Source organism: Fringilla coelebs (assembly GCF_963513975.1).
Source record: "Fringilla coelebs genome assembly, chromosome: 1".
NCBI lineage: Eukaryota > Metazoa > Chordata > Aves > Passeriformes > Fringillidae > Fringilla > Fringilla coelebs.
In genome coordinates, this window is record NC_140028.1 from 97,734,414 (window position 1) to 97,750,488 (window position 16,075).

Here is a 16,075-nt window from a genome sequence, read left to right on the forward strand (position 1 = left end):
GTTTCTTGTCACAGGTATCCGGAACATCTCTAAACACACACAGAAATAGACAGGTATTACTGAAAATTGTAACCAGTGCTGAAGCTGCAAAACTGCTCTTTGTTGTAAATGTTGGGATACGGAAGGGGCAATTTGCTGTAAATAAATATTAAAAAGTATTTTTTCTTAAATGCTTGAGATATTCTTTTTTTTTTTTTCTCCAGTCTCAGTGGTATTTTCCTGTCACTTGCTCCTCCAGTTGTGCTGATCTTTTTATCCTATGTGTGCTCAAGTGTCCGACACAGAGCGTTCTCTCTCCACTGCAAGAGTCACCCCAGTCCCGCCCTGGCCCAGCTCGTACCCCACCCCAGGCCCCATCCCCGTGGGCTTAGATAAGCCATTCCTTCTTGCTCTCGTCGATGGTCTCCGTGAAGTTGGGGTCGTTGTTCATGATGGCGGCGTCGGCGCTCTCGGCCGACTCTGCCCCTTTGGCCTCGTTGGTGTGGTAGGTTCCCTTGTGGCGGAACATGTAGCGGATCAGGAACACCAGGGTGCAGAGGATGGTGAAGATCACCACGGCGATGACACCTGCGCGCAGGAGGGAAGAGAAGATGCCCCGGTGAGAACGGCTGCAGGCTTTAACACAAAGAAAGGATCTTTTTTCGCAAAACTCCTCTGGGCTGAGCAGAAGCTACTTGGGCATGTGGGCATCACCACAATTGCATGGTTTCCACGACTCTAATATTTATATATGCTTTCCACTACATACAGAATGCAGCTCCTTGAAGGCTGCTGGTGACTCTCATCCCATAGGCAAAAACTTCAATTAATACCTTTTTACAGACTTAAGCTTTGCTGACCATGAGGCAGAGGGTGCTCCCAGAACAGTGGGGCGTATTGGTGATGTGTGGGCAGCTCTTTGAAGGTGGAATCTCTCATTCTCACTTTCCAGTCAATGGCTATAAAGACTTATCCCAGCTCCTCTACATGTCCCTGAAAATTGGCTTGGTTCACTGCTGGCTCATGCCACCCACTAAGCACTGGCTCCAAATAATTGCAGATGTTTCCACTTTATTATCAGTTCTAGCCTTAATTGCTCTCCCTGCAATGGTCTATTTTGGGTTCAACCCTGTTATAGAGAAGTCTCCTGAGTGTTATCCTCTTAGGATCTATGATAAAACAACACTGTTCCTGTTTGGGCCCTTCTCTACAGGCAAAGGAATCTTCCAGGATGAAGATGTTCTAAAATTTTCAGAAAAAAAATATTGTTACCAGCCAGAGTTATGTCACTTTACATTAACTGATGCATTGGGCAGGTGAACCGAGGCTGCTCAAGTGTGGCCTGAATTTTTCTGAGGAATGCAATGCTATCCTTCCAGTATTGTAAAGTTTCAAAGTATTAGGAAAAGTTACAAGTAATAATAAAAATATAAATTAGAAAGGAAAAATTACACAGCAAATCAAGACTAAAGTAACAAACCTAAACCTGGATATGGAAATATGAAGCCTTATTGCCAGCTTCAATTCAGCCATCAGAGACTGCAAAGTGTCTTGGAAAAGTAGACAGTTTTCTTACCTCCAATAATAGCTGAGTTTCTGTTAACTCCATCTCCTATAGCTTGACCATTGTATGGAAAATCAGCACTTGCTGTAAATAGAGAATTAAAGATTTATGTTGTAAATTGCAGTGAAACTTCTGTATAAGTCCAGAAATACATCCAACATCATCAGATGCAACTTAAAGAGAACTGTGATCTCTAGATATTTATCTATAGATGAATAAAACCAAAAAGATCTGTTAATATTGTCTAATCCCTCAGAACTACTTGCTTGCTCCTTGTAACAAAAATAAAATTAAAATAAAGGAGATACCCTTGGTAAGGATTGCTATTGGTACAGGAAGACATTTAGTCCTTTAACATAAAGTCAGTAAGTTTTAAGTGATAAAAAGCACAAAACAAAACAAACCTCTCTCTTAAAAGTGTGTGATCATGTTTATCATTACAGAGATTTTTGTCTTTGTCACTGCTACCTATTAAAGGCTTCAGAAGCTTTCAGGATTTTGTAACCACCATTGAGTACAAATTCAAGCTCCTTGAAAGAAAAAACTTGAATCCCTTTTGCTGCTGCACAGTCCAAGGTAAGAGAGGGGCTGGAGCTTCTGTTGGTCAGAGCCATCGAGCAGCCATGCCAGCACTTTTCCCATTCTGGGAGAGAACCCAGCATGGCAGCTGAGCCACTGCTGGAGCTGCTTTGGAGCTAAGGAGCAAGGCTGTGAGCTGGAGGAGTTGAGGCATGGGAGGCTGTGGGTGAGGAGAGCCTCCAGTACACAGGTAAGGAGAGGGAATACGGGCAAATATGCCAGCGACCCGAAAAGGAGAAACTCCTTGCAGCAGAATTGGATGAAATTGGATGAATTTGGATGGTAGCCTTGGTTTTAACCTCCAGAAAATATCACAGATGCAATCTCATCAGTTAAACTTCTCAGCATTGTCTTTACAGTCAGACATAGCAACTGGACACTGCAATGACTAAGCAAGCCTAGGCAGCTGGGTGAGCAGTTGCAATCATTTCCTTCTTTGCCCCTGGACTAAGACACTGATTTTAAAATACAGAAAATGTTGTTAAAAGTGCATTAACTGGAGAAAGTTACAATAATCAAGGACATTAACTGCTTCTCAGAGCAGCCTTTAAAACCCCACTGTATTTTCTTTGCTTGATGTACTAGGTGATACTGTATGAAAATAATCAGTTGCCTTTACAGACCAGTGATGCATTCAGTATACCAAAAACTGGCTGAGGGAATTCAACTGTCTTTCTGTTACCACGGACTAAAACCCATAATAAAGTTCCTTTTGTATTGTAAAGCAGCTGCACAAAAGAATGAATGGTTTCAGCTTGCCACATGGCCTGAAAAGAGGTTTGGGGCTGGAGTAGCCCTCTGGGTGCCTCCTCTGGGAGAGAGTGGAACCAGCTGTGTGTTCAGCAGCTGGTTTTTGGCTGGCTGCCTGGGGGACAAACAGGAGTGTGCTTCTCAGAGCTCAGCAGAGGGGCCCTGTCCAGCAGTTTTTGCCAGCAGCACTTGTGCCTTTGACATTTGTTGGTGCTCTGGCTCCTGAAAACCTTCGTCTGCACCCCTCTGAAATGAATCAAGCTATAAATTGTAGAAGATGTATAAATACCTGGTTCCATATCAGTGGATTTTGCTCCAAAGAACTGTGCCAGGACCATTAATGAAGACATTTGGCACAGGGTCTATAAACATACCCTTGCAGTGCTAAAAGGGAAGGGCTGGCAGTGGGAAATCCTACTTTCAAACCTTCCCTCCCTGCATCTCAAGGAAAATCCTAAAGGCAAATAACACTGTGGGGAAAGCATCAGTTTGCCAAATCACAAGGAATTCCTCTCTGTCATTCTAACCCAAAAGGAGGCCCCTTGTCATCTGAGCAGAAGCACAGGCAGTTAACAAGTCCTAGTATTTGCTTTAAAGTTGGTCTCCTGTGTCTAAGAAATCTGAAAACCTACAATGGTCACAGCTCCTCCTTCCCTTGCAATTGAATATTATATTTTATTCTCTTTTCAAAGGTTATTTCAAGAACAATGGCACTAGTGAAATGTGAAGAAAGAGGAAAGCTGCTGTTCAGGGCAGCATGATCCCTCTTGAGCTGCCACACCGCACTGGCTATGCTATGAGGGATTCCTGGCAGATGGAAGACCACAGTCTAGGATGTTCAACAGCACTGAAGCACACTGCAGGATAAGGAAGGACATGATGCAGGATGTGGAGCTCCATCCTTGATCTTGTCTGAGAGCTGCTGCTGGGACTGGACCCAGTGCCTCCACGCACAGCTGCTCCCCATGGCACCCAGACATCCTACACGCTCAGGAGGAGCTGTCCATGGGATCAGCAAGCACGTGTGATTCACTCTGAGACTCTCACCTCGGACAAGAAGGGAACAAGAACATGTCTGGGAGCAGGGGACACTAGTTCAGCAAGAGTTCATCATCAAATTGGCAAAATTGTGCCCTGCTGCAGCTGCTGGAGCACCAGGAAACAAAAAGGAGTTTAGACTTTCATGGATCTTTTTTTTAAAGCACTTGCAGTAGTGATGACAGATATTATCACTGTAATTTATTAATTGCTGTTCTAGTATTCTTGGGCCACCAAGGGACCTGCTTGCATATTATGGGGATTTTTTGACTGAAAAGTTGTATCTAAAATCTCATCCAAATGTGGGGTTATAGAATGTATTTTGCTGCCAAAAAAAATCCATACAATTTTTTTTTACTTGAAGTATTACTATAGATGGATAAAGAAGAAAGAAAACAACCAATTAGTTTCCTTTTTTAATAGGGCATTCCCTTGAAATTCTCCAGTAGCTTCTCAAAAGATCAGAAAGAGCTATAGGTCAGAGGTCAAAAAACTACAAAAGGGCAATTCCTGCCACAGCAATTAGGCAGAAAAGAACATATGAGGGTACAGTCCTTGACCCTCCAAGATGAGCCTAACAGAGTCTTGTGCCCAACAGGTACGAAGTGCAGGTATTTCAGACAGGAGTTACATCATTCAAACACATGGGGAATCCTCTCTGACCTTACTACATTCCTTGGTAATATTAAACCAAAAAGACAACTAAAAAGAGTTTTTCTTTCATTGCTGCTGGAATTCAGGAACTAAAAGAGGAAAGAACACATTAGAGCATGCTGACAGCAGTATGGGACAGCAGTAATACTGATCCTCTGATAAAAGCACAGAAGACTATATAAAGTGCTGTTCATAGGCTGTAAAGAGTAATTCCTAAAACAAATCTTCCCTAGGTTTCTCCAAGTAGCCAGAGTCTCATGTGTGTGATTCAAAACATGGAGAAGGGAGTAAAGAGCTCTTTAATCTATCTTGGGAAACAGAAAATCTATCCTGAAAAGCTAAATTTTGACCCAAGAAATGTCCTGCCAGCTGCCTGAAATCCTCAGCTCATGCAGCTGTGGCACAGAGCCATCAGTTTGCTGTCACAGCACACCAAAGACCTTTTCCTAAAACCTGCAGCTAGTGCAGGGACAGATTGCTCTGTACCAGGAAATGCTAAGCTCCTCTGTGGCTTATGAACATCACTTCATCTGCTTCCCTTCCAGGATCCAAGCTGGCTGATGCTGTTCTTTGCATGGCTGTTCTTTGCTGTCTCTCCCCAGCAGGTCATCAGGTTTGCTTCAAACACCACCATCCTGAAGCTAACTTATGTAAAAGGACACTTTGCTTTCTCTTTCTTTCATGGGTTGCTGTTTACAAGGCCACAGTTTCAATAACCACAGAGTAAACCTACAGAGTCTGTACTTATGTTTTGCACTTTTCAACTCTATGTTATTAGGGTAAATGGGGTTGAAGAAACTTTGCAGCACCTTAAAGGGTGATTAAAGACTGACTGCAGGCAAATTCCATATTCTGGCCATCATTTTAATGACATTTGAAGCTTTAGATGACCACAAAAATGCAGTAGGAGCCCTACCATCCTTCAGCATGCCCAGCATGGTCATTGCCACAGTCAGATGCAAAACAGCAGCCCTCAATAAATGGAGAGGGAAGACGGGACTGGATAAACAGAGCACAATTAGGATTAGATGTTAAAGATGACAGATGTGCTTGGTTTAGCTGAGTGAATTAATTCTGCTTCATTATGACAGGCATGATTTTGCATCTGCCAAACAGGGAAAATGTTTTAGAATGGATCCCACATAAAAGTCTTTTGCAAACTCACAAAATTGAGATTAAAAAAATGACCTTGGTAAAGTAGTCCAGAAGGTGAGTGTGGGCTGAGAAATGAGCAAAAGGCTCTTCAGTAAAGGCAAGGGGAAACCCAAAATCAAAGCGAGGTGGGCATTTTCAGACAAAGAGCAGTATCAAGAAGCACACAGTAAAAAGGCAAATTTTGTTTAGAGATACATTAATAGGTGTGTTATACATAAGTCATTGAAAGCAATTTTTTAAACTGAACTTTTCTTCTGAGTGGGCAAGTCTTGGTTAAAATATATCCACACTACAAAGGAAGATACAGTTTAGATTTGCTCTAAAAAAGGAAGTGTGAGAGTCATAACAGGTCTGAAACAATCAATGAAATGTGAAATGCTGGAAAGTGAGCTTGTTCAGACTTGATTTTATGTGCTGCAAGACTTCTTTGGCCTTTCATTTTTACAGATGTGCATAGTTTTGAGAGGTGTTCATCCATTACTAAAACCAGTTGGGTTTTCAGTTAAATATGAACTGGAGAAGCACCAGAACCACCAGATCTGGTGATCACAAGGAACATAAAACCCACATCAATCAAGGCATTGATTAGAAGCAGAAAATATGTGAACTATAACTCTTTCTTCCAAATTCTATTTTGCAGCCAAGCATCCAAGAATTGACTTTGCAATGCCAGCAAACACTCACTTACATGTTAGGATTATGAGAAAGTGCTGGATACTAGATCTATTTATTAATCTGGTTCTCCATAGGACCACAGCACAGAGAAAAATAAGAGCAAGCTCTCAGGTGTCATTCTGTAAATTATGTCAGCTCTGCTGGTCAGGTGAGACTGTACTGCTGGGGCTTGAAATTACAGAGCTCTCCTTATTACAGACTCTAAGTACAGAACCTAATTGCTTGACTCTTGATAGTAGAAATTAATGTGCAGTCACAGCCCCATTCCCCTTGCTGAAGGGACTGGATCACAAGTGAAACTCTAAACACATGCACAGCAATGACGGAGCAGGAGTAAACAATGCCATTACACAGTTCTACATCAAAGGCACAACCCTTAGAGTGCCCTTTTGTGCTCATCCCACTACCTGTGCCCATCCCAGCCACTTCTCTCCTCCTGAGTTTGGCTCTGTGAGGAGCTCTCATGACACGTAAACTGCAGCAGTTCAGCAAAAGACAAAAAAGTCTGAAGCAGTATGAAAAAGCTGTCTCTTTTAATGCACGTTTCTTTTTTGTGTCTTACTTTGTATTGAAAGTTCATGTGTTTTTATCTTTTAAATCAATACATCTATTTTTTTTCCCTACTTTTCTAAGCTGAAAACTCAGAAGGCCCCTACTCCTGCTTTTCCAGGCATTTGGGAGCAGATTCTGAGGGAGAACTGTTTAACATTAAACTCTGTTAACATACTTTACTTGAAGTCCTAAGAACACCAGGTTAAGAGGTTAAGTGTTAACACCAAGAATTTGGCTGAAGAGATTTTTAATATTAAACACCTCCAAGTTAAAAAAAACCCAACCTCACACTTACCCCCCCCCAAATATCTAAAAGATATTATTAACCATGTTGTTAGTAAAAGGTCAGCTTTGTTCTAGCACGCTATGTGGGGTCAATCATCACTCCTTGAATTTTTAGTGATGCCTCAAGTGTAGTGTTAGAGGGTTATATGTATGTCCCCATTATGAACCACTTTCCTGATTTTATGGAAATAGAAATCTTCACAGTCACAGACTTAATAAATTTTTTATAGCACAAGTTACAGGATATTGGAAAAAAACCACCCACTTTGCAATTCTGTAACTACCAGAACAGACGCGCAGCTTAGAGGGAAAATTGGGGCTTTTAATTTAAAAAATGTCATCTTCTCTCTGTTGCCAATAATGCTAATTATTTGGAACATGAGAATCTCCATGTTGGAACAAAATTCACTAATTTCTTCAGTCTTTTACAACCATCTTGACTGGGGGGTCAGAGAGGAAAAAATCCACCTTAGTGTTATTTGGACCAATTACTTATACTAAGTTTTGTCAGGTATCTTCAGTTAGATCAAAAATATTTTGAAATATTTTATTTTCCCTAAGAACTTTTTGTTGAATTTCAAACAGTTTCTATGTCAGCTTCTGGTGAGTTCAGCTGAGAGAGATACATGCACAGAGATAATGGAAAACACAAACCCGGTGAGTTTACGTTTCTAGTGCGAAGGTTCTCCAATCCTCTCTTTTTATTTCAATAAAAAATGAGTATAAATTAATGATGGCTTCATAGAAATTAAATTGTCCTCTGAACACCCTTCTGCATGCAAATGCCTGGGACAGTGGGAAGGTAAGAGGGGTTATAGAAGAAAAGCATTACTGTAAAAAAAAAGCATGAATTTCAGAATGAAGAATGGAAATGTTAACAATGGACAATGGCAGTGCTGGGAGAAAAGGAAGTGAAAGCTCCCTGGTCAATGAACTGGGACAATACAGACTCTCAGCACTAGACAGCCTAATCAGTAATGATAGCTATTTGTGAATTGCTGTGTTACCAGCCCTTTAACGTCCTTCTGCAGGTGAGCTTTGCTGTCCATACTCTTAAGGAGAGGAGGAAATGGAGTTTTATCAATTGCTTACAGTAAGAGAGTTGTACAATATTCTTTTTTTTTTTTTTTTTTTTTTTTTTGGTCTTGACAGGCAATCTTCCTAACAAAGGGGACTGAAACTCTGAAACTCTTGTGCCTTATTAGGAGACCAGGAGACCCATCCCTGTAGCTCAAATTCCCCCAGTCAGTCCTGGATGAAATAAAAAACAGGGAAAACATTCCTGCACTGCCTGTTGGGATGGGTTAGGTGATTATCTCTTGCTTTCCCCTTTGTATGATTGTTTCACACCTTCTTTGGCACACAAGCAAGTAATTGTGCAAAGTAGGGGTAATGCAAGACACTTCATACTACTATCTGGTAAATGACAGAATTTTGTTCATTTAAAAAGGAGAACAGACATTTAGCATCACTTTTTGATTTCATCTGCAGTTGAACTTCAGCAAGTTGGATCTCAGAATCAGTATTTTGAACATTTGCTCTGCCAGATTTCCAATTGCTTTGCAGCACGTTAGAGCACCCTCATCCATCAAATACCTAAACTCATCTATCTTTTAATTCCTGGTAGCAACATCAGTTTGACACTGAGTCTCACTATGACTCCAGACAAGAGTCATGCTGGCCTAAGCTATCACTTCCATGAAAATTTTATGAGCAGTGCTTACATTCACCTGTTAAGGAAGATTCACAAATCCTTCCTTTTATAATGAATGCAGAAGATGAGGCGCTTTGGGGCTCTCAAAGGAACAGTGGAGTTAATGCTGGTCAAAGCCTGGCTGTACATAATCACTGACAATGGACCCAGAGGGAATATGTGAAAGAAACACCCCTCTCCTCCCTCCCAAAAGCAGAAAACCCACCCCAATGAGCAAGAATACCAAACAAACCTGTAAACTTATGACAGTTACAAAAAAGGAGAAAAAAAGAGAAAGACTCGGTCTGGGGATAAGAAATGGGTCAGATTGGAGAGTTTAAATCTGAAAACCATTTAATAGCTGTAATGACCTGACTGTAATCTAGAATAACCTCTTACACAGGAGGTAAGTGTGTTTCTGCCTGAGGAAAGGAAAAAGAAAGCAGTCACACAAAGTGCTCAGGCATTTAAATACTTCCTTCTCCACTCCATTTCCCCCCTAATTTATGCCATCTCTATGTTCCTGGTTAAGATTTGTACTTGTGTAAAAAATAAAGTCTTTGCAGAGGATGGAAAATACTCTCTTTTTAGTATTAGCACCTTCTCTTGACATTAGGTAGCAGCCTTAATATTCAAATCACTGCTTATGAAACAGCTACAATACTGGTCTGTCAACGAATGCCAGAAGAATTTACAAGCTTGGCAGTCTGCCAGCTGTCTGATACACTAGACAGAGTGTCAGAAATCCCACACAGAAATTATATAGCCTTAAAGTTAAGAGAAAGCTATGCATAATTGTGTGAAGGAGCTACATGAGACTGAGGGAGGCATTTTTATTCCAAATCAATAGAGAGATTTGCAGTAATTCAAGCACCATAATTAAACCCTTTAAAGATGAAGCACTGATTGTGCCAAATTTCAGACAGATGCTCTTCCTAGTTAGCTGTTTGATAGGCAGGAGAAAAATAGAAACTGTTGCATTTAAATGTTCACCACTTACCCTCTTGTCTGCAAGAAACACTTGGTGCTTAGAAACTGAGCTATGAGTTTCTGCTAGAATTAATCCCTCCTGTCTGACAAAAATTGCTACCTTCTTGTTTGAAAACAACTCATGTCAAGGCCATGGACTTCTGAGACAATATTTATATTGGGAGCATGGGGGATGAATGCTGGTCATTCTCAGTAGAGTAAACAATCACAGAAATGCACCAGACTGGCAGTGGAAGAACCTGCTGACCCACAGGGCAGGTTGCAAGCTCATCTTCAGTCTCTTATATAAAGAGTATAAATATTAAACTACCTTACTGGCAGACAAACAGCCTCCCAATGTTTACATGCCATGTTAATTAAAAAAAACCCAAACCAACCACTTTGAGTAATCAGTAACCCTGAAGAAAGAATCTGGCATGATTCTCTGATTGCAGTACAGGTTTGCTATGCTTGAAAAAAGGAGGAGTGTCATTTTATTCTGGTAAATGCCTTCATATCTATTTCTAATTTTGCTAACACTAGGTGATCAAATTTAGATGTGTAAGGCTGCATCATGAACAAAAGCGTTGAAGCTCCTCTGTGCCTCCTGCCTGGACTTGCATGCCCTTGCAGGAAGCCTAGGGAAGTGACCCTGCTCTCCTGCCGTCCCCTAAAAGAGAGAATGAGCACTTTGTCACATGTCACCACTAACTTAGTGCTCATGCTCTTGGACTCACTGACGTGTACAGGACTCTTTCAATGTCTGTGGCCAGGAGAAGAGCGTTTTGTTGATGTGTTTGTGACCTGAGACCATGTTGAGGCTGCATTGTCACCCATCAGCAAACAACCCCTTTGATTCTTCCTTCCCATTGTGTCATTTGCAGCAAGCCCTTAACAAGGGCAAAAGCTATTTTCCATCTTCCTAGACACATCCACAGCAGCACACACCTGACCCAGCTTCTCCTCAGGTGCTGCTGCTGGGGTCTCTGAGATGGTGTGGTACCAGTGGTCAGGGGGTGAGATGAGACTCAACCCATGGCATCTGAATCTGGAAGGTGACCTTCAGCACTGCCACCACACGAGTGACACTTTCTCTTGGTGCAGAAATTCACTGCTCTCTTTCACTCGACCAAGGAATTAGCTGGCCAAATAGATGAGCTTGGATGTATGGCCAGTGCTCAGTGCTGCTGCTCCCTTCTCCTGCCATCACTTTTTAAAGGAAGAGGGATGAATTCATAACAAAAAGAGAGAGAATCCTGCAAGGAGCTGTTTTAATAAGAATGGCAGTGGTACATGATTTTGCAGGACATGCTCAATATAGGTATCAAAGTAAGCTGTTGATTCATAAAAGGCAAGACTTTTCAACTATTACAAACAATAAAGAGCATTTAGGGTTTAAATACACACAGTCAGAAAAAAGTCACGCCACTTGAAGAATGTTGCAGATGTAGCATTTAATCCTGCTCCATTTAATTTGTAATATGTTGAAGCTAATATAGGTTTAACTAAATCCCATGTTAAATACTCCAGATGCCATTCTGTTCATACTCACAGTAAATGCATCTTGCAGCTACAGAGTGCTATGACAACTTAGGGCTGCTAAAGCATAGTTTGCCAACTATTGTGTGCGCCTTGCCTTTCTGGATCTCCTGTTTTTAGTAAATTCAAGGTTGGGTGGTTTGGCAAGCTGGAGCACATTTTATGTAAAACAGAGAGGTATACCCATGTAATAACCATTTCTTTTATCCTTTATTTATATGAATAATAAAACTTTGGAGGTGAGATTTCATTAGTGATCGGCAGAACCTTAGGTAAAAGCACCCACATACTGAACAATGTCACTACAATAATATGCAACTTCTAATTTTAACTACAAGGCATTTTAGGTGAGGGACTTTTTTACTACAAAAATAATAATGTTTGGCCATTTTTTTTCTTCTCTACAATGAACAAGGTGTCAGCTATCATTCACCCATATCTTAGCAAATTTAACTGAGAGATATTAAAACCCCCTTGTGATTAGCTTTTTTTTAACCTACACCACAGTGATAGATATTAAAATGCATACCAATACAGTTAAAGGCTTTAGAAATTAAAACTTTTGTTTTGAATTGAATGCCAGACAGGTAATTCAATGCTTTGGACAATATATAAAGGTAGATATGTTCATCAATCAGGCTCTTTTTAGCCTCTTCTCTGCACTTCTATTGATGCAACCAAGGCAAATTGGATTGTCTGACATGAACTGAGATAGTACTGATGGGAGGAAAGCACAGGAAGTGAACTATATTGATGATCTGCTTGGATGTCATTATTGACCTTTTTCTTTTAAATCACCAGAAAGTCACGTTCCAGAAAAGAATGACTTGTTGAATTCCTTTGCTTCATCATCACCAAGAGAGGATCACCATAGCAACAGGGAAAGACTGTGCATTGTGAGAATACTCACAAACTGAACAAGATCATGGTTTAAGATAATGTCCCAGGAGTATGGCAAAATGCCAGCCAGAGGTGGGGAGGGAGGGAAGTGGGACTTCTACAACAATAAAGGAATTTAAAAAGATCTAATATGGTAAATGTGAAATATATGTGTACTCAAGGCTAACAGAAAGGGCAAGACAGTGAACTGACAAACTGTACAGCTGATTTGTCAGGGGAGAAAATCAACAGGGCTTCTTATTGCTAAATCCCTGAACTAGCTTTTAAAGGTCAACTGCCAAGTGACTGATGTGTGTCATTATGATTTTCCCTTTAGCCTCTCTGTTAGGGCATCCAAAATGTTTTGCAGCTAGCAGGAGATGTTCATGCAGTAAGTACACAGAAGAGTTTAAAGAAAACATTTCATGTAGGTCACCCATCAGGCAGAACCTGCTTAACTTCTAGTAATTATCCACAAAATCTGATCCAGCACTGTAGTTGAGAGGTGAAAGGATCATTACATTTGCCATCTGGTGTATCTGTTCTATTTAGACACTTATCTTTGATTCCCTCCTACAACATTTTTCAATCCTCAAAGTTCAATTCCACAATATTTGAGAAACAAAGCTAAAAACCTAAACTTAACTCAAAATATGAGTCAGGTTGAGTTCAGAGTATGTCACTAAACGGAATTTAAACCATGTGATACTTCCCACAAATTTTGTCCTGACATTTTTATTTTCACTGTGAAACATCCATCCTCAGCTCACATGTTTTGTTAAGAACTATTTAAAATTAAATAGGTAACATAACACTAAAAATTTCAGATAAAAACATGTTGGAGATGAGAAACGCTGCACATAGTAATTGCTGCTTTCAAAGCCATGTTATTTGCAACCATTTCTTTGTGGCAAAGTGTGAGTGGCTTTTGCTTTAACATCCCTACAAGTGCTCCTGTGAATTTCAAAGTCGCTTTTTGTCTTTGTCCCTCCAGCCAGTTTAGTAAAGGAGTAAATTCACAATGAGACAACAGAGACTAAGCCAATAACTTATGCCTCAGATTCCTCCATTTTCTCTCTCAACATGATTTGTGTTAGAAAGTCTTAAGTAGAGTTTGGAAAACACAAAAAAAACCTCAGTGGAAACTGCCAATTTACAAAGTGACGCTAAACCTAAGCATTTTAATTTTGATGAAGATCATTTTGATGACTGACAGTCTATGACTTTGATGACTCAAGGTTACACAGCCTACAGAATACATTTTTCCTATGACTGAACTGTCTGTGTCAGACCATCACTGATACTTTCACAAAGACTCAGTTGTTTTTACTGATACTGGTAAATGAGTTGCTGAGATACCTCCTCTTTGCACCATGGAAATACCACCCACAGTAGAAGCCAGACATTGCTCACCAGCACCTGAATATCCTTTTGCTTCTGAACCAGTGAAATGCCACTCCTTTGCTGTGAAATTTATTTCTACCATCATAACTCACCTGACATTGTTGCTTTCTTTGGTGTACAGCAATCCCTCCCTAGAAGTCTTTGAAGCAATATGATCTTCTCCCTCTGCTGTTGTGGATCACTAGAGAGGACAAGACAAGGGATTCCTAGCTCCCAGTCTTCCAAAAACTAATCATTGCTGAAAATGAAGCTGGCTCTCTTGAGCTATGTCTGCCCATGACTTGAAACAGTTAAGTCTGGCAATGAAATCTATTTTTTACTGAAAGAAGCTAACAGACAGCTTGAGCCAACCTACTAGCATGCTGCATGTACTTTGACATCCTTCACACTGTCTCTGTGTCCAAGTACTACAATTTATCCAGAAGAAAAAGTGTAAATTGTAATCTGTCAGGTCAACCAAGTTTACAAGATGAGATTGAACCAACACAAGGTCAAGCATAATAGCATGTGCCAAGGACAAACAGGACCTCTTTATTTGACCTGCAGGAGCTATTAGGAGCTGAGCAAATATTCTGAGTAAATCCCACCATAGTCTTTTGCTAGCTTGCACTGAAATGAAATGGAAAGAAAAGTAACCAACAAAAATTAACAACTAAGGCCCATTAGATGCATATGATTCACAGCAGCAGCACATCCTCAAAGAGTTTATGGCACACTTTTTAAAGACATGTGCCAGTGAGGAATCCTTCAGAAAATGTGTTTGTATGGAAAGAGGAGCACAGTCCATAACCTTCAGGTACAAACAGGTTGAATAATTCCAGAGAAAAAAGGGACTACTAATTTGTGATGAAAAAAATTCAGGTAGAAAAGTGCATGTTATAAGTGGGGAAGAGACATACTGAAATCTTACAATGGCATGGCATGGCAGCAAGGAGGGAATGACAGGTTTTAAAGACTGATACTGCTTGTATTCATGTGTGGGATCCTCAGCTCTACAAGGAGCTCTGTCTCTCCTTAGAAACAACTGCCCTACTTCTCTGCTGAAGTAGAGATGAAAGGAAATGCTGCAAGGAGTTCCTTGACACTGCAAGGAAAAAAATCCTATACAACAACAAACCAAACCAACCCACCAACCAAACACCCACAAAAAAACAAACCTCAAAGGTACGACTTTGACATGTACTTCTGAGAAAGACATATATACCTGCCTCCTCTCATTTAAAAACTGGCATATGGATGCAAACTCAAAGACTAATCATTATCAAAATTAAGTTTTTCCTCTAGCATTTTAATTTTATACCACTTCAAACAACAAATTTGCCGGGACAGGTTCTAATTTACACTCTACAATTGAAATCAGAATGAGGACAAAATGCAAGGGAGGCATCAACGTACACCTGACCCTACAAATCTAAAGGTAACCTGGTACTCAAGAAGCAAAAGAGGGAAAAATCCTCTAAAGTTAGCCACAATGTACATTTTCAGGGCCTGTCAGTCACAAAGCAGGGTGAGATTGCTGGAATCTGCAAATTGTTTTGGCTTCCAGCATTTTCAGCACAAGATGAGCACCACCATGACTAATGGAATTTTCTATTAAACACGGCCTATGGAGAGTAGACATTTCAGAAAACAAAATCAGCACTTTACATAAATGCATTTATGCCTAAAATTAGATTTACTTTTTTTTCACATGAAGCTGACTGCAATATACTCACTTATTAAGAATACAGCATAAGAAATGCTACTGTACTCTATTTATATGTTCTTGAAGGTTTTTGCTGACTACAGAGAAAGTGCTATCACATCAGTTAGGTCCAAACTTGACATTTAAACAGCCTAAGAGTTACAGAAAAGAAAAATAAAGCAGAATATTAGAAAAAAAGAAGAAAAAAATAGCAAAAGAAAAGAAAAATAAGCCTCCTCTGTAACTGCATTTAAAAGTGATGGCAAATCTCTATCATTCCAATTTTGCATTTCCTACCTTGATTACAGCCCTAGAGTCACTTATCGATTGCCCAGCTCTCATTTTTACTTTTCTTTACAGAGGAAGGCAGACAGGTTCCTTCTGAGAGCTGCTCCACTGAGTAATGTGACACGGATGTCACCTTACCTGAGTCTAAGTGCCAGGGGTCGGTGGCGGCCGACATTGGTGGGATGGTGAGTGGAGACGCTCCGCAGTTGGATTCCACCAGCTCTCCTTGGATGTGGACGTGGGAGGAGGCGTTGGTAGGTCTCAGAGCTGCTTTGAGCGGAGCAATCTGGTTGAACTGGACTCTCGATAGGCAGCCAGTGAATCCTGGGGTGTTGTATTTATATATATCTTGGTCAATCTTCCCAATTTCTATGGGAAATTGAAGAGG

General features: G+C 40.5%; 1 protein-coding gene across 1 annotated transcript in view; it reads right to left on the bottom strand.

The window, feature by feature from the left end:
- Positions 1-367: 367 nt before the first annotated feature.
- Positions 368-16,075, bottom strand: part of CNTNAP2 (contactin associated protein 2) — a gene marked incomplete at both ends in the record, with an annotated part of 998,227 nt that continues 982,519 nt past the window's right edge. Inside the window, 3 exons of the mRNA XM_084204413.1 lie at positions 368-567; positions 1,556-1,627; positions 15,826-16,056. Coding sequence (XP_084060539.1) covers positions 368-567; positions 1,556-1,627; positions 15,826-16,056 — 503 coding nt within the window. The remainder of the gene's footprint in view (positions 568-1,555; positions 1,628-15,825; positions 16,057-16,075) is intronic.